Source organism: Myotis myotis, unplaced genomic scaffold (assembly GCF_014108235.1).
Source record: "Myotis myotis isolate mMyoMyo1 unplaced genomic scaffold, mMyoMyo1.p scaffold_m19_p_19, whole genome shotgun sequence".
In the NCBI taxonomy this organism is placed as follows: domain Eukaryota; kingdom Metazoa; phylum Chordata; class Mammalia; order Chiroptera; family Vespertilionidae; genus Myotis; species Myotis myotis.
In genome coordinates, this window is record NW_023416323.1 from 26190192 (window position 1) to 26215237 (window position 25046).

General features: G+C 39.9%; 1 protein-coding gene and 2 non-coding genes across 6 annotated transcripts in view; all 3 read left to right on the top strand.

The window, feature by feature from the left end:
* Positions 1-3: 3 nt before the first annotated feature.
* The window catches only part of SF3B3 (splicing factor 3b subunit 3), a 43817-nt gene continuing 18774 nt past the window's right edge, over positions 4-25046 (top strand). For 2 of the 4 annotated variants that reach the window (XM_036346954.1, XM_036346957.1), the window contains exons 1-11: positions 114-430; positions 3501-3638; positions 4830-5156; positions 5889-6061; positions 6603-6744; positions 8421-8533; positions 11991-12128; positions 12278-12381; positions 14612-14777; positions 17102-17197; positions 20267-20339. In XM_036346954.1, coding sequence (XP_036202847.1) covers positions 3569-3638; positions 4830-5156; positions 5889-6061; positions 6603-6744; positions 8421-8533; positions 11991-12128; positions 12278-12381; positions 14612-14777; positions 17102-17197; positions 20267-20339 — 1402 coding nt within the window. In that variant the 5' untranslated portion in view covers positions 114-430; positions 3501-3568. Of the gene's footprint in view, positions 23-109; positions 431-3500; positions 3639-4829; positions 5157-5888; positions 6062-6602; positions 6745-8420; positions 8534-11990; positions 12129-12277; positions 12382-14611; positions 14778-17101; positions 17198-20266; positions 20340-25046 lie in introns of those variants that run through there. The other 2 variants (XM_036346956.1, XM_036346955.1) reach the window with 2 other exon arrangements.
* LOC118674883 lies at positions 5460-5539 on the top strand. Its single transcript, XR_004973735.1, has one exon. It is a non-coding gene; the product is annotated as a small nucleolar RNA SNORD111 (small nucleolar RNA).
* Positions 8066-8198, top strand: LOC118674925. Its single transcript, XR_004973765.1, has one exon. It is a non-coding gene; the product is annotated as a small nucleolar RNA SNORA5 (small nucleolar RNA).

The window sequence follows — 25046 nt, forward strand, 5'->3', positions numbered from 1 at the left end:
TGGAAAAAGCGACAGTCATAAGGTATGTTGAAGTAATTTTCAATACGGGGTGGCTGCAAGACCGATGCATTAAAAAATATATATATACATCCTTCAGGCGCCGGGGGGCCTTTTTCCACCGCGCGCTAACCGGAAGGTCCTCATCTTGAGAGCTAATGGCGGCTGCCGGCGTGTCGGCGTTGGCGGTGGCTTAGGCCTTGAAGGAACTCTGCATCCGTTGGATATCTACACCATCTTCCCGGCTGCAGGGTAAAGAAGCAGCCCCCCCGTCTCCCCCCGGCCCACAGAGGCGTTGAGCGGCCATATAGCAGTGTGCGCCGGTTTTCGGTGCGGCAGCCGAGGTCAGGGGATTCGGGCAAGAAACGAGAGGTCGACAGGAACGCTTGGGACGTGAAAACGGCTGCCAGGAATTGTTCCCTGTTTCTACAAGGTGGGCAAGAGACCTGGCTAAAAATAAGCCCGTAGGGATTGCCTAGCTTTTAGGCCCTGGTGCTCTTCGGGTTAGGGGGAGCTGTGAGGAAGGGCGGGAGGGAGGTCTCCTCCTGGAGACAGTAAACAGCACTTGTGCGCGAAGGTGGGGGGAAAAACACCCTAACGTGCTGAAAAGAGTAAATAACGGAAACAGTCTTCGGAGCGAAGACCCTGTTTTGAATTGCATTTGGGCACTTGGTCAGCGTGTTTCCTCCCCTGGTCCTCAGTTTTGATCATTTGCAAAATGGGCAGTGGTGTCGACCTGGAAGACTGCAGCGTTGAAGAGCGGCGGCGTTCGTTCGGCACGTGAGAAGGGATGGAGTGAGCGATGGAGTGCAGGCTGTTTTTCTAGTAATCAGACAGGAGAGGTGCGGGAAGTCACAACATTTACCGGGTTTTCGCCCGGGATGGCTCCTGGTGCGTGGTTATTGCAGTTGTAGGCTGATCTTCCTCCGAAGTGCACCTTTCTCCACCCCCCAGGGGAAGGCGTAGGTGTGGGGGAAGGTGAATCCCAAGGACGGAACGGATGGGGTGAGTTACAAAGGAACTTGAGAGTAGGCGGGTTCTTCATCTATAAATGAAAAGCAGCCTGGACGGAGCTTCGGGGGGATCAAAAGTGGCCCGTGGTTTCCTCCGCCAGTTAAAACAACAACACAAAATCAATTTTTTTTAAAAAAATGTATTTTATTGATTTTTTACAGAGAAGAAGGGAGAGGGATAGAGAATTAGAAACATGAATGAGAGAAATCGATCAGCTGCCTCCTGCACGGCCCCCCCACAGGGGATGTGCCCGCAACCAAGGTACATGCCCTTGACCAGAATCCAACCCGGGACCCCCCAGTCTGCAGGCCGAGGCTCTATCCACTGAGCCAAACCGGTTCTGCACAAAATCAATTTTTTTTAAAAAATATATTTTATTGATTTTTCACAGAGAGGAAGGGAGAGAGATAGAGTTAGAAACATCGATGAGAGAGAAACATGGATCAGCTGCCTCCTGCACATCCCCCACTGGGGATGTGCCCGCAACCCAGGTACATGCCCTTGACCGGAATCGAACCCGGGACCCCTCAGTCCGCAGGCTGACGCTCTATCCACTGAGCCAAACCGGTTTCGGCACAAAATCAATTTTTTATCTTTAATATGGCTAATCATAGCATGGATCACGTTAACGATAATGTGATAGGGGTTTCATTATGAAATTTGTTGTTGATACCTGCAACATTGAAATTGTTTCTATGAAGTTTTATGACTAGGGGAAGATGCCAGTGTGAACAGATACTTGAGTGTTTTTAAGATTTATGATCACTACTTTAAAAAAAATATTTTTTTAATTAATTTCATAGAGAAACATCAATGACTAGAGGCCCAGTGCATAAAATTTGTGCGGGGGGCGGGGGGAGGGGGAAGAGAAAGAAAGGCATCCCTCAGCCTGGCCTCTCGCAGTCCAGGACCTCTCGGGGAATGTCCGCCTGCAAGAGGGCACAGGCCAGGCAGAGGGACCCCACTGGTGCACAAATCCGTGCACTGGGCCTCTAGTCCGATATAATAAAAGGCTAATATGCAAATTGTCCCCTTGACTGGGAGTTCGACCAGGAGGTGGGGTGGGCTGGCCAACCACCTGAGGCCCCCCCCCCAGGCTCCACCCTTGCACAAATCCATGCACCAGGCCTGTAGCTATATGTATAAAAGGCTAATATGCAAAGTGTCCCCTCGGGAGTTCGACCGCTCACTATGATGTGTGCTGACTACCAACCAGGGAGCAGTGCGGAATGAAGGAAGGTCCCAGCCGGCAGCCAGGAAAGGGAGGCCCTGGCTGGCAGCCAGAAGGCCCCATTGGCCTGATTGCCGGCCAGGCCTGGGGACCCTACCCATGCATGAATTTTGTGCACCAGGCCTCTAGTATGGTAATAAAAACTCCCTTCATTGTACTCCTTTAGGGAGGCCTTCTGAAGTGGAAGGAATTTGATTTTGTTTTAGATTTAGTGATTTTAAATTCTAATCACTCCTAAGGCATAGATAAGAGATGCAAGTGAGAACTACCCTAAGTAAGTTACTAATTTTTATGTTAGATGATCACAGAGGTCTGGTTATAGTGAAATAGGGACTCATACATTTTTGGGAATTTAATTGGTGAGTTTTTTTGAAAGTCAATTGGCCACTAGTTATCCAATTTTCAGTTGTATGAATCCTTCAATCCAGTAATTTCACTTCTTTAAATTAATGGTAGAGATATTTTCATGCACATATAAGTGACCTACATATGAGTGATTTTCTTTACAGCCATGATCATAATAGCAAGAGATTGGGAACAACCTAAGTGTTTATCAGCAGGGTATTGGCTAAATGAATTCTAATATACCCATTCAGTGAAATACTCTGCAAGTGTAAAATAAAAACGAGAAAGCCCTTTTTAGTTATCTCCAACATAGATAAATTGCGGTATAATGTGAGTGTACAATATATAGTACTCAACCTTTACTTTTAAAAAATGAGATAAAATACAGTACATTTTTGCTTCATACACAAAATATTTGGAAGGACAGGGTAGGTATAACTTCGTTGCTTTCCCCAGAGACTGAGCTGGATGGCTAGGGAATGGGAGAGTGGAGGGCTTTTTGCTGTGCTTTTGTTCTGAACCTTGTGAACACATACCCTGTTGAATGAACTACAAGTAAAAGTAGACCTGGTTTCTGTGACAAAGAGCAAATACACGGTGTTGCACTAATGATCCAGATCCTAACTTCCAACATTTTTACCTCTTGTAATGTGACCTTGGATATATGATTGAATTTCTTAGCCTTAATTTCCTCACCTACAAAATGAGTTTTAATATTAAGTACTTTATAGGTTTCTGGTGAGATTAGAGGCAAAGAATATATAGTGTCTGGTGAATAGAAGGCACTTTAATTGTGAATATATTGTTCCCCCATAGTCCTTACTGTCCTCTTTCTGCTGCATTCAGCCACAACTTCCTGTATAGAAATAAACAGTTTCCCAGTTGATATTTTTCTTTTTTTGTGTGCTCTTAGCTTGCTTTGACTTGGTGTAATCAACGCGTGGATTGTGGAGTGGTGGGTTACTCAGTGGTGTTGTCACCATGTTCCTGTACAACTTGACGTTGCAGCGAGCCACTGGTATCAGCTTTGCCATTCATGGCAACTTCTCTGGTAAGTTGTCCAGTTACTATTTTTCTGAATATAGTATTTTTAATATTGCTAGTTTTATGCTTTATATATATATATATTTTTTAATATATTTTATTGATTTTCCACAGAGAGGAAGGGGGAGAGATAGGGAGCCAGAAACATCGATGAGAGAGAAACATCGATCAGCTGCCTCCTGCACATCTCCCACTGAGGATGTGCCCGCAACCCAGGCACATGCCCCCGACCGGAATCGAACCCGGGACCCTTCAGTCCGCAGGCCGACGCTCCATCCACTGAGCCAAACCGGTTTCGGCTGCTTTATATTTTTTAGATTTGGAAATTTGTAATCATTAGAGAACATTAATTCCTAAAATGCTTTATAGCTTCCAAGCACTTTGGAGTACTTTATTTTATCTGATACCCAAATGACCTTTGGCAAGTAAGGTGGCTCCTGATAAGTGGTGGCATTGAGCAATGAGAATGGATTGGGATGGGTAAGAGTCGGATATAGGATAGGAAGCCGTTAAGATAGTGAAGACCTGACAGTGGGGATAGAAAGAAAGTAAAGGATATGAGTTTCCAACCTCGGTGGCAGAGAAAATCATAGTAATATTAAAGCAGGTTAGTTGAGACCAAAGAGAGAGTTTGGGCAAAGAAGAACTTAGTTATTTTAAACATTTAGATTAAAGATGATGACAACTCATCCAGGGGGAATTATGTTGACTATTATGCATTTGGAGGTATTAATAGCAGTTATGAAAGCAAGTGAACTTTTTTAGATGAGTTTAGAAAAAAACAGTATATTTTAGATGAGAGTTTTAAAAGTTCTTTGAGATACTACATCAAACTGCACAAAATAGTAATATGATTTCTTAGAATAATAGCCTTAAAGAGGGACTAGAAAGAGACTTCGGAAATTTTTAATCTTATGGTGCTAAGCATACATTAATACCATTTATGGATAGTGCTCAGTTATGTAGATTGATGGCAAATGTTAGAAAAATAAAATTTCTAAGAAGTAACTTGTGTAACCACTTAAAAAAAACATTTGATACCATTTTTGTTATATCAGTTTAAATGGAATAAATTAATTTCAAATACTGAGCCCCCAACCCATTTAATTATATCTGTGTTAAGTGGCATTTTGACTCATCCAGGTTACTTTTTAGAGTAGTTCTGATTTTTCATGATCTTTATTTCTTGGCAATCTAGGAACCAAACAACAGGAAATTGTTGTTTCTCGTGGGAAGATTTTGGAGCTGCTTCGCCCGGATCCCAACACTGGCAAAGTACACACCCTACTAACTGTGGAAGTATTTGGTGTTATTCGGTCACTCATGGCCTTTAGGCTGACAGGTGGCACCAAAGACTACATTGTGGTTGGCAGTGATTCGGGTCGGATTGTTATCCTGGAATACCAGCCATCTAAGAATATGTTTGAGAAAATTCACCAAGAGACCTTTGGCAAGAGTGGATGTCGCCGTATTGTTCCTGGCCAGTTCTTAGCTGTGGATCCCAAAGGGCGAGCTGTTATGATTAGTGAGTGACTTGCTCTGTTGAATGCACCTCTGACAATTATAGTTGCTCAGTTTAGGATAACAATGCTATAATCTTGGCAGTGTGCTAATAAATCAAAACTGGGTAAAGTTTGGATCATATATGGATTAACTCCATGGTTTAAAGTTGCTTTTCCTTTTAAAACATGGAGAAAGTCTTACCATACCGTATCTACTTCTGGTCTAGTTGGAACTTCCTGCTTTTATATTTCTTGCTTTATCTGTAACAAAAAGATTACAATGAAATGATTTTATGTTCTTAGGCAATGAATATGGTTGCTTTCATCAGCCTGAAGTGATGATTCACATTCATGTCTCTTCTCTGACAAATCTCTTGAAGACAATTCTGTGTATCTGATCAGGCCTCTAGAGGGCAGCCCTCTCTGACCAGTCATAAAATCATTAGATCTAACTGGAAGAAGAAAGGTGGCAATTTTATGAATTGTTTAGTTTCCCAATATCGTTAAATCTAGGGCACACTAAAAATTTTTGAAGAATTAATGGGATATTATGATCCCTATTAGGAAGAAGATGGGTAAAATAATGCTGTTCTCTATTTTAATGGTAGAAAGCAAATCCTAAGTTAGTATACTTGTAGATTTGGGGCTGGCTGTTAAAGATTTTTAAAAAAAATTCTGATGAGAACCAATCTGCTCTTTAAGCCCCTCTATTCATTACCTGGAAATCTTGTGTGTTTTGTCTTCTTCAACTACAGGTGCCATTGAAAAACAGAAATTGGTGTATATCTTAAACAGAGATGCTGCAGCCCGGCTTACCATCTCGTCTCCCCTGGAGGCCCACAAGGCGAACACTTTAGTATATCATGTGGTTGGAGTAGATGTGGGATTTGAAAATCCAATGTTTGCTTGTCTGGAAATGGATTATGAGGTAATGGGGAGTGTGTGTGTGTGTGTGTGTGTCTGTCTGTGTCTTTTTTTTTTTTTTAACCTCCAGTCACCTCAGAGCTTTCCTAAGGTTGTTTTTTCTTCATTGTTTGAATCTTCTATCCATGCTGCTAACAAATCTTTTCCATAATCCAAGTGTCTTACTGAAATTTGGAATGTTTCAGAGCTTACCTGATTATATAATAGTACTTAGCTCTGATTTGAATAATCTCCCTTTGGAAACAGGGTATTTATTGAGAAAAACTGCCTGAGAAATGAGATAAAACTGTTTTGGGGGTATTTTTTCCACAGAGAGATAGTGAAAGGTGGAAGGCAGTATCCTCTAGATGAGAGAACCTTGGTTCCAGAATTAGGAGACCTGTGTTCTTGTCCCAGCTTTACCATTACCTCGTAGTGTGATGGCAAACCATTTAGCATCTATGGACTGTTGCTTCCTTGTTTGTAGAATGGAAGAATCCTGATGTCCTTTAAGAGTTTGGTTTTATGGTACTGATTAGTCTTTGTGCTATTGTACTCCACTGTAGGAAGCAGACAATGATCCAACAGGGGAAGCAGCAGCTAACACCCAGCAGACGCTTACTTTCTATGAGTTAGACCTTGGTTTAAATCATGTGGTCCGAAAATACAGTGAACCTTTGGAGGAACATGGCAACTTTCTTATTACAGGTATTTTTCTCTCAGAGCTGCTCTGTACCATTTTGCTTGGTCCATTTTATGCCCAAACTTGGGAGGGTTTACTTAATAGGGTCTGGAAGCTAACTTATTTTTTTATATATATATTTTATTGATTTTTTGCAGAGAGGAAGGGAGAGGGATAGAGAGCTAGAAACATTACTGAGAGAGAAACATAGATCAGCTGCCTCCTGCATACTCCCTACTGGGTATGTACCCTCAACCAAGGTACATGCCCTTGACTGGAATCGAACCGGGGACCCTTGAGTCCACAGGCCAATGCTCTATCCACTGAGCCAAACCGGTTAGGGCAGGAAGCTAACTTATTTGTAGTAAACCTGAGAACCTTGTCTATGTTTGGTGTGGTGGTAGCTACACCAAAAGGATTCTAAGCAGGGGAATAATAACTTGGAGATTACAGGCATACCTTAGAGATAGCGCAGGTACAGTCCCAGGCCACCACAATAAAGCAAATGTGCAATAATGTGAGTCACATGAATTTGTTTTCCAGTGCATTTAAAAGTTTTGTTTAGCCCTGACTGGTTTGGCTCATTGGATAGAGCGTCGGCCTGCGGACTGAAAGGTACCAGGTTCGATTCCAGTCAAGGGCATGTACCTTGGTTGTGGGCACATCCCAGTAGGAGGTGTGCAGGAAGCAGCCGATCGATGTTTCTCTCTCATCGATGTTTCTAACTCTCTATCCCTCTCCCTTCCTCTCTGTAAAAAATCAATAAAATATTTTTTAAAAAATAAAATAAAAGTTTTGTTTATACTGTTTATTAAGTGTGCAGTGGTATGCACCTTAATTAAAAATACTTTATTGTTCAAAAATTTATTGCTACAAAGTGTTAGCCATCATCTGAGCCTTCAGCAAATTGTAATCTTTTTGCTGGTGGAGAGGGTCTTGCCTTGATGTTGATTTAAATACAGTATCTGCACAGTGCAATAAAATGAGGTATTCGTACTTGCTTACGTTTTGGCTAATGGAATGAAGGATATTGAGACTGTAGGCCAGGAGATTGGTCAGGAAGCTGTTTCACTAGAGTTTGGTAGCATGAGAGGTGCTAGGAGAGATTCTAATCAGTAGGATTGTTCGAGGAGAGAGAGTTGAAGGGTGGCAACCAGGTTTCTGGTTTGGCCTTTTTGTTGGTAGTATTTTTGAAAGTACAGAACCCAAGAGGTAGAATAGGTTTGGGAAAGAACTTGAGTTTGTGAACACATTGTATTTTGAAGGTGCCAGTGCAATATCCATGGTTGGATTATAGATCTGAAGCTGAGAACTCAGTTCTGGGCTTGGAGTTAAAAATTTAGATGTAGCAGCCGTGTCAAATTCGGTGCCTGCCCCCCATGGCAGGCATTGGTCCAGAAGGCTGCCATAGAAACACTGTAGCACATGGGCCCTGGTCCCCTCTGCTGGGCCTCAGGGATAAATTTGGCTACAGACACCAAAAAAAAAAAAAAAAAATTTAGATGTATTATCGGATATCTGAACAGGTTGAGTCACCCAAACTGGGCTCCATTTTTGTGTAACATAACTTTCAGGGAAAAACTTGGAATGTTTCTCAGCTTTCAGCACACTGTAACTTCAGGTTGTGCTAAAGGAGAGAAGGAATTGAAAGCTAAATTCATGGTTATGTCAGATCATTGCTAAGTTTTATTTTCTCTGACAGTTCCAGGAGGGTCAGATGGTCCAAGTGGAGTGCTGATCTGCTCTGAAAACTATATCACCTACAAGAACTTTGGTGACCAGCCGGATATCCGCTGTCCTATTCCCAGGAGACGGGTAAGGTTTTGTTTGCCATAAGAGAAGAGATACTTGCCCTAACCGGTTTGGCTCTGGATAGAGCGTCGGCCTGCAGACTGAAGGGTCCCAGGTTTGATTCCGGTCAGGGGCATGTACCTTGGCTGTGGGCACATCCCCAGTAGGAGGTGTGCAAGAGGCAGCTGATCGATGTTTCTCTCTGATCGATGTTTCTAACTCTCTATCCCTTCCTCTCTAAAAAATCAATAAAATATATTAAAAAAAAGGAGAGATAACTTGTGTTTGTGAAATGAACTTAATTTTTGTAATTATAGTGTAGTCTCTTAGTCTACCTGTTAACAAGTTTTAGTTTCTTTGTAAATGTTATTTTTAATAAAGCTGGTAAAATATGTTTGTGAAAAAAACAAAATCTCTGAGGAAGGGAATTAAAAACAAAAATTTCCATTTTAGAGGAACCTATGAACATGATCAATTTGAAATTTGTTTCTAGTTTGAAGAAGCTGCCTAGGCATATTTGTTGGAGATAAATTGTCTCTCATTCTGTTTATCTTTTCCCCCTATTCCAACATACAGAAAACTAAGACTAGAACAGTGTATTTCAGTGTATTTACCAGTTAATATTTTGCTGCATTCCCCTTTTCTTATGTTTGTGTGTGTGTATAAGTGTATATGCATGCATACAAACTTTTTGATGCTAAATCATTTGAAGATAAGTTGCAGGCACCATGATACTTCACTACAAGAATCTAAGATGTGGCTCTTAAGAATGAGGACTTTTTTTTTTTTTTGTCTAAAATTTTACATATGTCTCCTTTTTCCCTGCTTGATCCCCCACCCCGCCAGCCATTCCCACCCTTGGCAAGCCCCCACCGCCCCAGTGTCTGTGTCCATTGGTTATGCTAATATGCATGCATACAAGTCCTTTGGTTGCTCTCTAACCCCCCTCCCATGCCATTTGTCTCTGGATCTCTTCTTGTTCATCAAATTATGTTGATCATTATATCCCATATATATCTTTTTCCGACTGGCTTATTTCGCTTGGCATGCTCTCCACTTCCATCCATGCTGTTGCAAATGGTAAAAGTTCCTTCTTTTTTATAGTGCGGTGTAGTATTCCATTGTGTAGATGTATCACAGTTTTTTAATCCACTCATCTGCTGATGGACACTTAGGTTGTTTTCAAATCTTAGCTATTGTAAATTGTGCTGCTGTGAACCTAGGGATGCATATATCCTTTCTGATTGGTGTTTGGCTTCTTGGGAGGAGATTTTTTTTTATATAACCAAACTACTGATATAATTTACTATTTTATGTAATAAAACTAGAGGTCCAGTGCACGAAATTCGTGTACTCAGGGGTCCCTCAGCCTGGCCTGCTACCTCTTTCAGTCCGGGAGCCCTTGGGGCAGTCAGACATCCTTAGCACTGCTGCAGAGGCGGGAGACCGCCACTGCTGCTGTGCTCACCAGCCCTGAGCCTGGCTCGGGGCTTCTGGCTGAGTGGCGCTCCCCATGTAGGAGTGCACTGGCCACCAGGGGGCAGCTCCTGCTTTGAGCGTCTGCCCCCTGGTGGTCAGTGCGCATCATAGTGACCAGTTGTTCTGCTGTTCGGTTAATTTGCATATTAGCCTTTTATTATATAGGATTATTTTATGTAAAGTTCAGTTTCTTTCATTGTTCTCCAAAATTCCCTTATAATCTACAGACTTTCAGTCTCCTTTAGTTTAGAATATTTTCCTCTCGTTTTTGGTCTTTTAGGATGCTGATGTTTTTATAAAGGCTGGGCTAGTTTTCTTGTAGTTTGTCCCATAATTTTTCCCCCATGATTATATCCAGGTTAATATTTTTGGTAGAATTATTCTGTAGGTAGTGCTATATATTTCCCATTAAGCCATGTTAATGTCAGGGGCACACAATGTTGGTTTGTCTCATTATTGGTGATGCTAAATCAATCATTTTGTTACATTTTGTTACATTGGTGTGTCTCTGCTCTCTTTTCTTTTAATAATAATTGGTGTGGGATCTGGTGGTGAACTTTGAGACTATGCAAATGTCCTTTTCCTTAACATCTCACCCAGGGTTTTTTTTTCTTCCTTAATCAGCTACTACTTTGGTGGTTGAAAATGGTGTTTTATTGCTCTTAATTTTAACCGTTTACTATGGAAATTATTAGGCATATAAAAAGGTAGAATATAATTAACTTCTGTGTACCCAAGCTTCAGTAATTTTCAACACATAACTAACCTTGAATCATCTGATCTTCCTCAATCTCTCCTCTCAGCCTTGGATTAGTTATCTTTTTTGTATTAACTTACAGATCCTGGAGTTAAATCTTTTAGGAGTTACTTTCTCTAATACATGGTATCTGAGTAAGAGTCCATCAATTTTAGAAAACCTGAGAAGAAACTTAGGAAGTTAAATTCTTGGTAAGGGGTAGAAAGTAATTTAGTTTGGTTGATGAGACATTTATTGAACATCCTACTGCAGGGCACTGTACTTGGCTTTGGGGCTACAAAGAAGTATAAAGCATGTTTTTCCCTTGAAGAGCTTATTTAATGAGAGAAATACAAAATATTGGAAACAAAAAATTCAAAAATCATAGCCAAGGGAATGCCTCTTAGGAATCAAGGGTTGATGTGGAACAGGGATGATTATGAATGGTTTGGATAGCAGTGGCGTAGATGTGGAAGAAATTTATCCACAGCTGAAATGATGATTTTTTAAAGTTTGTGTCTCTTTTGTGACATTTTTCTTTGGAGGTAATTTTTTTTTTAAATCCTAACTGGGAGTGAGGATATTTTTCCCATTGATTTTTAAGCATGGAAGGGTGGGCGGGGGGAGAGAAGAGAGAAACATGGATGTGAGAGAGACACATCAATTGGTTGCCTTCCACACACACCCTGACCAGGGGCGGGATTGGCTTACAACCCAGGTACTCACTCTTGGCCCACGCTCTAACCACTGAGCATACCAGCTAGGGCTGGAGATGGTTTTTGCTGTACTCAGCTAATTAGACTATAGAATGGAATTATGGCTATTTTTTTGTACCCAGGCTTTGTTATGTATTTATAGCAAACAAGAATTTTAGATGTGTTTTATTACCATGGTTAGCTGGCTGCTCTGGGTCAGAGGTTATATAGAGAGGCTCCAGGTGCCTCTAGGCCAGTGATGGCGAACCTTTTGAGCTCGGCGTGTCAGCATTTTGAAAAACCCTAACTTAACTCTGGTGCCGTGTCACATATAGAAATTTTTTGATATTTGCAACCATAGTAAAACAAAGATTTATATTTTTGATATTTATTTTATATATTTAAATGCCATTTAACCAAGAAAAATCAACCCAAAAAATGAGTGGCAGAGGTGACATGCGTGTCATAGGTTCGCCATCACTGCTCTGGGCCTTGGGTAGCTTGTATTCCAGCTGAAATACAGTATAAGTACTCATTTCTAAGATGTTGGTTATATATTTAATTTTGCTAGAATGACCTGGATGACCCTGAAAGAGGAATGATTTTTGTCTGCTCTGCCACCCATAAGACCAAATCGATGTTCTTCTTTTTGGCCCAAACAGAGCAGGGCGATATCTTCAAGATCACTTTGGAGACAGATGAAGATATGGTAAGCAGACCATGGTTAGAGGGGGAAAAGACTAAAGTACTGTATTTTATTTGTTACTCTGCTTAGCTGTCTTATAATACTGGGCTCCCTTCCATGGCCTATCTTAGCTTCACTTACCTACACTAGAATTTTTGTTCTTTTCATTCCAGGTTACTGAGATACGGCTCAAGTATTTTGATACTGTGCCTGTTGCTGCTGCCATGTGTGTGCTTAAAACAGGCTTCCTTTTTGTAGCATCAGAATTCGGAAACCAGTGAGTAATCCTTTTATTCCCCTGGTTCACCCTGGTTACTGTAACAATTGCCGGAGGGAGAAGATGTGGCTCAAGGGCAGGGAGCTTTTCACAAGAATGTTTAGTTTCTTCAGAACAAAAGTTTTGCCCTCCTTTCCCTTTTACATTCTTTCTCTTATTTTCCCCTACTTCAGGCTTTGATCTGTACCTGTGGGTGGCTGCATAGCTTTAGACGCGATCTCCTGAGCTTTTTGCTGGAATTAATATTTATTGAAATACTTGGTATTAAAAGGATGTTCCATAAACACTTTGTACAAATCTAAAGAGAAGAAAAAGGAAAGCCAGCATGGGGATGTATTATTGAGGTTCCTGCTGTGGGCAGTGGGAACTCACTTCCAGGAGCATCAAGTAAGCAGAGTGCCTCTTAGATGGCCTATCTGAAGGTTAACCATTTGTACGCCATAAGCGTCTATAGAGGCAAGCGACAGACCTTTTTTAATCAAAATATCGTGGCAGTTAACTGGTTAAGAATACCAGGTCCTCTCTCTTCTGGGTTGAAAGTTACCCCTGGGGCATGAATTCCTCTGTATATCCTGTGGCTCGGGCAACCTTCCACAGGGTAGAGTTCTTAGGGCAGAGAGTAGGAAGAAAGACGACAGTATACAGGTGGGATGCTGTCAGAATGAGATGAATTTGATCTTGTGAGAAATTCATTGCTTTTGCAGCTGAAATTTGGAAGACTGAAGAGTGGTGATTTGGACATTAGAAACATGTGGTGGTGTTAGCACATTTAATCCATACAACAACCTGTTTATTAATCAAACACTAATTTAGCATTTGCTGATACGTTCCAAGCTGTTTTAAGCACTTTACAAGTATTAATGCATAGCATTCCCATTAAAACAGTGCCATTACCCATCACATTTATCGCTTAGGGAACTGCGTTACAGAGAATTTAAGAAATTTAATCACAGAACTAAATCTAACTCAAACCCACAGTCTGGTTCCAAAGTCTCTGTCTTAAGCATAGTGTAGTCTCAGAAATTGTTTTACTGTATTCAGCCAAAGCAACTTTCCTGTGATGAAGATAAACTCGCGTTCTTTAGTTACTAGACACTGAAGATAGCTCTGACAGGTGGCCTTTATCATCTGCATCTAGGCATCTTGCCTGAATAAGGAGTTCATATTAATTTTTGTGTTCTATTTTCTCTATGCTTTTTGTAAATTGTTCAAGGATAATAACCTTATTTGCTCTTTCATGGTTTAGCATAAAATCTGCTATGTTTACCAAAAGTTAAATGCTGAGGTTTATTGAGTATCTTATGTATTTCAGACACTGATTTAGTCATTCTGCTTCTAAAAAGCTGTAATGGATATTGTTCAAAGTGCTCTGTATTAAAGGTTCGATATATTACTTAAAAGAATAAATATGACCAGTAGTTTGTTGTGTTGTTTTCATTGAGCTGCTTCCCTAATGCTCATTGCATACTCAGTTTATGATGGCAAATTGTTATAGATTATTCTCAAATTGCTTTTGTGTTTTTTTTGTGGTTTGTCTTTGAATCAGTTCACTAATAAGCATTATTAGCCAGAGGACAGATTTTGTTGTTTACTATCTTTGGATACGTTTATATTTTGCTTGGTGAACAATACAATAATATCTGCATACTTCTGCAAGGTCTCCAATTCTTGTTTTCAATAGATTTGGCCTGGTTTTCTATTAAATTGCCTGTTTTTTTATTTTTTATTAAATTGTAATGGTTATAGATTTTCTTTGGATATCCTGTATCCATATTTCATCTTATTTGACCAACATGATGTTTGCTAGGTGCCACGCACTGTTGTAAGTACTCGGAATTCTTTAGGAAGGCGCTATTATTTAATTTATATAAATGAGGCAATTGAGGCACTGAGAAATGAAGAACTAAGCCTGAGGCTATGTGGCTGTTGTTAAGGGCAGAGCTGGGATTCAAACCTAGGCACTCTAGTGGAAGCCCAATGCTTTCATTATACCGATTTGAATTCAATAGACTTAATTTTTTCATCCCTTTTCTATTCTTTAAAAAAAAAAGAGAGAGAGAAAAAACTTTACTCAGATAAGCAGAGATTTCAAACTATAGATGTTGACTCAAAAGTTCATGTTATAATTTGGATTAGATATTTATAAAGTACTTTTTTGAACATTAATGTTGATGTCAAACATCTTCAGACAGAAAATGTTTTAACTAAAGTTTTCTTTGCTTCTCCCTAGTTACTTATATCAAATTGCACATCTTGGAGATGATGATGAAGAACCTGAGTTTTCGTCTGCCATGCCTCTGGAAGAAGGAGACACGTTCTTCTTTCAGCCAAGACCGCTCAAAAACCTTGTGCTGGTCGATGAGCTGGACAGCCTCTCTCCCATTTTGTTTTGCCAGGTATGGGTCTTTCCAGTCACCTCCACCATGAGCAGTGGCAGCCAATTGGTTTTGAATCTGAATAGTTTTAACTCCAATTAAATTAAGGGCTAGTCAAACACTGGGTTTGTCAGCATATCTGTGGAATCATCAGAGTTATATAGATATGGCAGCTTAAGTAGAAGTTCAGGGACTAAAACCCATTATATAAATTCTTGGGCTTTTTGTTTGTTTAATTATAAAACTCAGATTCAGTATAAAAATTCAAACCATACAAAAGGCTAAAAGTAAAAGTCTCCCCAATCTTTAAAACAAACCAAAAATCCCTCCATGGAGGCTGTTGCTATTGACAACTTATGATTGCTTCCAGGCATTTGTCTCTGTGTCTATAAGCTTGCACACATACATAAAACAAATAAATGTGTGTATTATATTTTTCTTTTTAATGTAAACGGGCTCATATACTTTCAAGTATTCTGAAATTGATCTTTTATCACAACCGTTTATGAAATACCTATCTTTATCTAATTTTTAACATTCATTCCCTCCTTAAAATATTCCAGACACATTGGGGTCAGTTAGTAACAAGAATTTTTTTATTAAAATTTTTTTAAAAAATTTATTTTATTAGAGAGAGAAATATCAATTTGTTGTTCCACTTATTTATGCATTCATTGGTGGATTCTTGTATGTGCCCTGACTGGAGATTGAACCCATAACTTTGGCATATCAGGATGCACTAATCAACTTGAGCTATCAGACTAGGCCCTAGTAACAGGAAGTTTAAAAAAAATTTTTTTTATTGTATTTTAGAGAGAGAGGAGGGGAGAGAGAGAAAAACATCAAGGCAGCCCCCTACTGGGGACAGCCCACAACCTGGGCATGGGCCCTAACCAGGAATTGAACTGTAACCACTCGGTGCATGGATCAACATTCAATCACTGAGTCACACTGGCTGGGCAACAAAAACTTTTTAATCGCATCCTAAGGGAGGAACCTGAGGTGGCCCAGGATGTGGATTGCATCCCCTACTACTGGTGTTTGGTTGAGCAGGAATTTTCCCAGGCTTCTGTGTCCTGCATGGTTGGGGTTTGAGTGACTATAAGGGATCCCTTGCCTTGTCTAATTGTTCATCTTTCTAGTGGGAGAGAGGTTTGTTCACTGGATGCTGGGGGAGCAAGTCAGCATTCAGGCACTCTTCCTGGTAAAATTGATCATTCTGAAATTAACTGCTTTTGTTTTTTATTTGATAAAGAGTCAGTCCTCTTGGGGCAATAGAAAATAAGCATTTTCTAATTTGATTTTTCTCCTTTCATTGAAATGTGAGGAAGTAATTGTGTAAATAGTTTGTAGATCAAGAATAAAATTAATAGGAAATTTGGGTATCTATAGGGGGCTATAAGCATTTTTGTGTGCCATGAATGTCTTTAGCCTGGTGAGGCATCTAGATCCGCTCTCTGAATAACTTTGTAAGTTCACATAGCACTAGCATAGAGCCAAGATAGCAAAATATTTTTTAAGTTGTGAAAGAGTAATATATATGCTTTTTAAAATTAAGCCTTTAAATAAGGTGGTGACTTTAAAATAGGTTAACTAATTATTTTTTAAGAGGTCAGTGTGAAAGCCATATACACTCAACTCACATGCTCATCCATGTTAAAATGGTGCATTGCCTTACAGACAGTCAAGAGTCTTCATTTAACTGTCCAATTTGACAAAACAACAATACAAATGACTGACCTCTTTTCATATATTGATCAACAAATAATTGTACTGGAAACGAACAGCTAGATGTCTGGGATGCCAATAGGAGAATATGGCTTTCCCAGTTGGTGTTGAGCAACTAGGTGCAGAGCTGCCTATTACTTGGTCAGTGCATCTTAGGTGCATCTGTAGACAGGCATCTGTGATCAAATACAGTCTAACAATAGACATTAAATGCAATTTCAAAGTAGTGATGAAGGAAATAATTGGAGGTATCTATAAATCTTAATGTTATATGAATAAATGTGACCTACTGATGAGAAAGTCACAGATACTGATAAGATTATAATTTGTATTTTTATTTGGAAGCAAATGCTAAATTTTAATTGGAGGCTAGATAGCGCTTCTATCACTAAGTAAAAAAATCCTTTGCTAACTTAACTAGTACAGCCTTTTTGTTGATTGGTAAAACCCGTTTTCCAACTGGTGTGCTTTTTGGAACATTCAGGCTTTTTCTTTCATGTCCCCAAGGCCAGTGGCTAATATATAAGCTTCATAAACTAAAAAGTGATTTGCTCACTGAGAATAATCAGGGATCAGTGTGAAAACTTAGCACAAGTAGACGTTCTTTTTCCATGCAGATAGCTGATTTGGCAAATGAAGACACTCCACAGCTGTATGTGGCCTGTGGTCGGGGACCCCGGTCATCTCTGAGAGTCTTGAGGCATGGACTTGAGGTAAGATTGGAGTTTCTAAATCATCTGCAGGGTTTGGAAGGGAGCATTGAAAAATGTTTTCTTCCCTATTTCCATAAAGTTTAGAGTTTAAATTTCCTTAGCACAACAGGCCACATATTTAAAAAGTGACAAATGAGCATAAAAGGGGAAGAACATATCTACTAGTTCCAGGCTCACTAGCCTTAACATGGAAATTAGGAAATCTGCATGGAACATTTTTTTGTTTTTTTATATTTTTATTGATTTTTTACAGAGAGGAAGGGAGAGAGATAGAGAGTTAGAAATATCGATGAGAGAGAAACATCGATCAGCTGCCTCCTGCACACCTCCTACTGGGGATGTGCCCGCAACCAAGGTACATGCCCTTGACCGGAATCGAACCTGGGACCTTTCAGTCTGCAGGCCGACGCTCTATCCATTGAGCCAAACCGGTTAGGGCCTGCATGGAACATTTTGCTGTTGATCTTTATTCAGTTTCTAGATACTTAACATTTTTTAATTCAGTTTTCAGATACTTAACATTTTCTATTAATACTGTGTGTACGTAATATATATTTCATTGATTTTTTTAGAGAGAGGAAGGGAGAGGGAGAGAAAGAGAAACTCATTGATCAGCTGTCTCCTGCATGCCTCATATTGGGGAAACAGCCCACAACCCGGGGATGTGGTCTGACCGGGCATCGAATAGCAGCCTCTTGGTGCATGGGTTGGTGCTCAACCACAGTCACACCAGCCAGGCTACTGTGTATATATTTTTATATCTTATTAAATTTATTCCTTATTGCTATGTGCATTTAAGTCACATTATACTTAATTTTTTTGCACTTGTCCACCGAAGTGGATGGATCATAATTTATTTAATGAACCCTTTATTGTTGGGCCTTGTAGGTGACATGGGCATTCAAAATAATCTTCTCAAATCCCACATCTTATTTTCCTGATTCTAGTGTTGACCTTTTAGCAAATGCCCAGGACTTGACTTTGTCGGTAGTAAAATACATCTTTCTTTATTTTTTGAAGTTTAATTATTTTTTCAAAATTTAAACCTCGGAAGTCATATAGCAAAATGTGTATATGTATGTGGATGTGTGTTATTTTTTTAATTTTGCATGTTTCATAAATTTAAAAATTAAAATGTTGAAACGGCATTAGGAACATTCACTGACTAGAGCAAGGTTATGGCATAGTAGAGAAAGGGCCTTCAGAATATGCACCACTTTAAGGGATCTGAAGAAGAGCTGTGTCCATGAGCCACATAAAGAGGGCAGTAGTGTCATCACACGAAGAGCCAGCACAGCAGGACCCTCAGGGTCCAGAGAGACAGGCCTCAGTGGGCCCCACTCAGAAATCCTCTTGCCCTGGCTGTGCAGGGTGCCTCCTGTGGCATTTCCCTGAACTGCTCCCAGAGGAAGCAATGAAAATAAATCTTTCTGGGCAATTTGCTTTCAGAACTTGGGGTTGGCAAACTATAGGCCCCATGGCCTGTTTTTTTATAGATTTTTATTGGGACACAGCCAAGATGACCTTGGCTTTGAATTCTGGCTCTACTAGTTAATATCTATTCCTCAGCTTTTGTTCCCTCTTTAAAAATGGGCTTAATGGCACCTGCCTTAAAGGATTGATGTCTAAATTACATAAGATAATGCATTATAAAGTACTTAGCTCAAGGTCTGGCATATAACTGTTCAGTTAATGTTAGCCATTAATATTACTGTTCAAGGAATTTGACAAGTTTTTGACTCAAAATAGGCATCAATCCACCAAATTTTCAATGATCCAAACCCAGCTTAGACAAATACTCATTGATTAGTTACTATTCAGTGGATTCTATCGAGCTTCTTGATGAAGGCTAGCATATATGTATTTACAGAAAATTTTGTGTACAGTGTATGAAATAAAGGACCCAAATTAAGAATTGTTTTTGAGTCCCCTGCCCCTATTACTTTTTTCCACTTCTACAGAAAAAAAAAATCTTTTTTCCAGACACCTGGAACTAATACAAAGTAATATTGAATTTAAATTGTAATTGAAAAGTAAAATTGGAAAAAACCTTCTGTTGTCTTTGTTTCTTATGTGTATTTGGAGCTTGTTGTATGGGTAGATTATGGTCTCATTAAGTTAAACAGTGTCATTGTCAGATATTACATTTGGTATAGAATGTAATGTGTCTGATATTTACATTTAATTGATGAAGTTTTCCAGGATTCTCCTGTACCATGATCAGCTATTACCATATTAGTAAACGAAGGGGTAATGTCTTTCATGAATATACTTGAGTTCTTCCTACAAAATGTAGTTACACAATACAATATGTTAAGCTGTCTAATGTACTGTCTCTAGGTCATTTAAAAATATTAACAAAATTTCTATTTTAGGATGGTTTAGATTTACAAAAAACTTGTAAGGATAGTATAGAGAGTTCATGTATAAGCCACACCCAGTTTTCCATTCCAGATCATTTTGAGTTCACCTTAGATATTTTGTTTAATGTTTGAGAAACTGTAGGACATTCATAGGATTCTTGACTCTGACCTTAAGGAGCATAAAAATTCTGGGAAGGATAACATTTCCTCAGATCCCTTTTTGGAAAGGTACCTTAAGAGATGGTGATAGTGACTTTGTGAGAGCTTATAGGAAGTAGAGATGACTGCCAGCCAAGACGCTAGGGAAGATTTTTCCTAAAGGATGTGGCATTTGAATTGGTCCTTAAAGAGATGACATTTGGCTGTTGGGAGTTAGAAATGGAATGCTAATAACTCAGATGGCCTGATTCATTTCCACATGCTCTCTTTGAGGAGGATGCAGGTATGCCATACCCAAAGACAGTGTAGAGTTTTGGTGCAACAACTACCCTCCCGGTTGTTTCATCATTTCTTGCTAAAGTCTGTCACGGGTATTGCCAATATTTTTTACTTTTTTTTCTTATGTTCTTTTTTGACTAGATGGTTATATTATTTTAATTCAGCACACAATGTGAGCACTGCTTTTGGTACTTTATTATCGAGTGTAGTTATAAGCAGGGAACTGAGTTCCATGCTCACTGGATCTGTGGTCTGTCTCTTCTATTAGGTATCGGAAATGGCTGTCTCTGAACTTCCTGGTAACCCCAATGCTGTCTGGACAGTGCGCCGGCACATTGAAGGTAAGCAGCCCTTTCCCAACAGTCAAAATGAGGGTCTGGGTGCCATTGACAATAGAAGGTGTAAGAGGCTGCATTTATAATAGTTCTATGTCACTTCATCTAGCACCATATACTAGAAACTTTTCTGGCCTGATACTATGTTTTGAGGCTCTTCTAGTCTGGTTGCCTTCACCTACTACTTCTTGTAGAAATGGGTAAGGGAGACTGTGCATAGGGAGATTGTTAATATTCAGTACATATAGTACATTTTGGCATCATAGAGCCTTCATGTGTGATGTTCTTTGACTGTATTCACCTGTAAGACACTGGTTTCATCTGTGTAAGCGGTATGGTGTGAGGGAAAGGTTTTGCTTCATTTGTCTTCAACCATTTCTTCTATTGTGCTGTAACCACAGTGAAATTGACAGTTATCCTAGGTATTAGATTTGGTAAAGCTTGTTAATTAGTCCTGCTTTTTGGGTGTAGTTGTGCTTAAGGAAAGCGGAAATTGATTGATTGGAATCAGAATTTTAGAATGAGTGGGAAAGGAATAGAGGAGAGATGGAATCTGAGTTCCTAGACAAAAATTCCCATTTTCCCTCTTATTTACTTTGAGTTCATTTCTATTCCTAGACCTCATTTCGCTCTCGTTCCCTTAGGACTGTACGACTAGTGAATGAGATCACCCTGGCCAGCGTACAAAGCTTTTTCAAGAAACAGCTGAACTTATTTCTGATACTTAGATGTTCTGGTTGTGTGGAACAAATTTAAGGAAAATAGGAAATGTGGAGGAAGGAAACCTTTTTCTGTTAGCAGAAAACACATTTTGGTGGATTTTGTTTTTATATTGGCATTGGAATCAAGTCTGAGTTGAGAAAAAAACAGGTGCATAGGAAATTAGGTTCATTTTAGCTGAGAAGATACTTAGACAATTGATTTTAAAGATTTCGCTGTTATATGTAATGTCATAAAGAAACTGGTCAGTATTGATGTTCACCTTTAGCTTGGTAGCTGATGGACTTTATGGCTCTTGAAAACATTGCCTAGACCAGTGGTCGGCAAACTGCAGCTTGCGAGCCACATGCGGCTCTTTGGCCCCTTGAGTGTGGCTCTTCCACAAAAATCCACGTGTGGGCACGCACGTACAGTGCGATTGAAACTTTGTGGCCCATGCGCAGAAGTCGGTATTTTGTGGAAGAGCCACATTCAAGGGGCCAAAGAGCCGCATGTGGCTCGCGAGCCGCAATTTGCCGACCACTGGCCTAGACTGTTCAAATTAGAAAGCTCCTTTGAGATAAAAACTAGTGTGCTTCCCCTCTTGTTTGTTTTACTTCTTAAACGGTTTTTAAATAGACTTACAATTACTGAAAAGTTACCTTCATTTTTAAAAGTTACCTTATTAAGGTTCACTGTCCCAAGATAGTTTATCAAGCCCTGTCTCCTGAATTCCATTGCTCATTTGACTGGCCCTGCAGTGGGAGTTGGTGATTCTTGCTGGTTTGTTAGGATAAGTTCTATACTCTCATCCTGCAGTCTCTTGAGTGCCCCCATGTACTCAGCAATAAAGATAGGTCCCTATTTTCAGAGCACTTGTTGTCTTAAGAAGATAAATATACCAAGCTATTGTGTGTTCTGATGTGATGAAAGGCACAAGCATGTTGCCAAGGAGGGGTTAGAGGATGGAATGGGCTTTTTGGACAATGTTTGAGAAGTTAGTGTTAAGCAGTATGGTGCATGGTGGAACTGGTAGCTGAAAAAATTTCTCTTCTGAATGTCAAAATCTAGGGAAAGACTACATCTTGGTAAATTTTACTCTTTGGAAAAACCATAATTCGGGCTATCACCCATGAAAACAGGACAGGTTCTGTCTGTTGGTTCTCTTTCCAGATACCCCAGGTTACTGTTGAGTGAGCATTCCACATGTCCTCACATGCCGCAATCTTCCAGGCAATTACTAACCATGGCTGGTACGTGGTGATGCACACTACCAATACCAAGCCTTTTTTTCTCTTCCACAGGTGGCTGGTGAAGGTGCTGATCACCACAGGTGTGTACCTACTGCTAGGGTCTACCATGGGGTCTTAGAGTTTACCCAGCGAGAGGGACCTACACAAAATATTGAGGCTGCCCTGATGGCATCTCTCAGAGGGTAACTTTGCAGTTGGATGTCCTTGTGCATAATAATAATGCATACCCATCTGCCTGTATAGTAAATGGTCTGAGGCAGGAATCAACTTGTCTTATTTTCTTCCACAGAAAGTGGAAAATATGACTGATTTGTTTTTAAGCTGAAAGAGTCTGTAGCTTAAAAACTTTATCTTCAAATTCTCCCTTGAAATTTTGTATATTCCAGGTATATTAACTGAATGATCAGGTCCTGGAGAAAGCCCCCCACCCCCTTTTTTAATGTAATATGAGGCAAGACAAACACTGAGTAGTCTGAATATAAAATAAGAATGAGGGGGGCTTAAATCATCTGGATGGTCCCTCACCTTAGCCTTTCGAATGGGCTGCTTGTTGAGCCTCAGATACTTAGCAGGGGGAAGAAGAATAAAGCATCCTCTGTTGGGATGCTTCCGCTGTGCTCAGACAGGTCGAAGCCCTATTTAATTGAGGCAAAGGTGCATTCTTATACCCTAATGAATTCTTCACTGAGGGATGAACAGGTTCTATATGAAGCTTGCAACCCTTGGATAAAGGCAATTTGGATGTTTATCGTTTGTAGTAATTTGCCTTGATTGAAGCTTGATTTTGTTCTGAACTCCAACTTTTAACCTATAGCCTCAAGATACAAGGGCTACTAATCTGTTGCAGGTCCTCCTTCCCGTAAAATGGAAAAGGTAGAGGTTACAGTGTGCTTAATACTCACAGGGTAATGGATATGTTGACAAAATGTGATGTTAAGCAGGTTTCAGGTATTATTAGTCCTTGCTCTACCGCTTGTTGAATTGCCCCCCAAATGTTGAATTGCCACATTTAAGTCCACTGAGCAACTCTATTTCATATCTGAGCAGTGGGGCCTTGGGTCGGAGGGAAGATAAGGACCCAGGTAGCCCTCCTTCCTTCCTTCCCCCATTCTCTTGCCTGTAAGTTAAAAGTTGTATGGTCTCTTCTCTGGAAGCCCCTTTTCCTCATGACGGAAGGAAGGACCGGAAATCCTGGCTAGTTTGAGCCTTTTTGTTGTTTTACTTTAATTTGCTGTGGCACAACTTTTAAGGTATTAGATTTCGGTAATAAGAATGTGGGAAAGGACACAATATTCATATAATGTTAAAATTAAGCAATTCTTGTTATTTTTGCACACCAGAAATTTCTGGTTCAAAAACCACTGGCGTAAAGCCTCCAAGTTTGGTGTCGTGTGGAGACTGACTATGGTTTTGTTGTACACGATTGAGATACCCGTTTCAGGAACAACTGTGTCATTACTCATATTATGAATGTGAATAGAGCTGTCTTATAGCTCTTTATTTTAAAAGGTGTCCCCAAAACATTTGGTATGTGTTGACAGTTATAAGAAAATAAAATAAAACCAACTATCTGCTTGTCCACTGTTGCTGCTTATGATTTGGAAATTGATTCCTTATTCTGGATTCCTTGTGTAGCCATTAGATTACACCCATTGGGAACAATCTTTGATTTTTACCTTTCAGCCACCCAGTTAGTACTCACATGTATTATTATTATTTTTTTTTTAAAATATATTTTATTGATTTTTCACAGAGAGGAAGGGAGAGAGATAAAGAGTCAGAAACATCGATGAGAGAGAAACATCGATCAGCCGCCTTCTGCACATCTCCCAGTGGGGATGTGCCCGCAACCCACGTACATGCCCTTGACCGGAATCGAACCTGGGACCTTTCAGTCCGCAGGCCGACGCTCTATCCACTGAGCCAAACCGGTTTCGGCACTGATTCTGTTGAACTAATCCAGTAATCTTAGTTCAGCTGAACCCTTAGGATCATGTCTTTGCGGTTTGGTTGGATCAAACTTACTAGTATGTCATTGAACTCTGACCAACGCTCAAATTGGGCAGAAAGGGTACTGTAGCTGCTTCTGCTAAGAGGAAGGTAGCCACTCCTAATGTGCCTTGTTTACCTGTCATTCTGTCCCTTGTTTACCTGGTTTCTGTGGGAGGGACCAAAGGGGGAATTGATAGAGAAAATTCAAATGTAAACTAGGAAAATCTCAACTCTTTTTTTTAAAAAAAGTTCCCTCATTTAGTATTTATTAACATGTATGCCAGATGTGTTAGATACACAAAAACTGTTTTATGTTGTAGGGTAGAATGTATGGGAAATGGATGACCTTTTACAATGGGATGTGCATGGGAAACTTGAGGTTGCCTGTATACCTCAGGTCCTCTGACTTCCTTGAGAAAATCATTAGTGTTTGTTTATCCAACTACATTTCATTAAGTGGAAAGCAGATCCTAATAGGATTGCTCATGACCACGGAGTAGTTGTATTTTTAAATAGTGAAAAACTAGAGAGGTCAAGGACTGACAGTATAAACAATTTCTCCTCCCTACTTCCTGGTTATCTAGTGTTCCAGAGAGGTTAAGGATGACAGTATAAACAATTTTCCTCCCTACTTCCTGGTTATCTAGTGTTCCAGAGAGGTTAAGGATGACAGTATAAACAATTTCCCTCCCTATTTCCTGGTTATCTAGTGTTCTTACATCATTCCTATTGGGACATACTAGGGTTCTCAGTTTCCAGCCCTAGGATG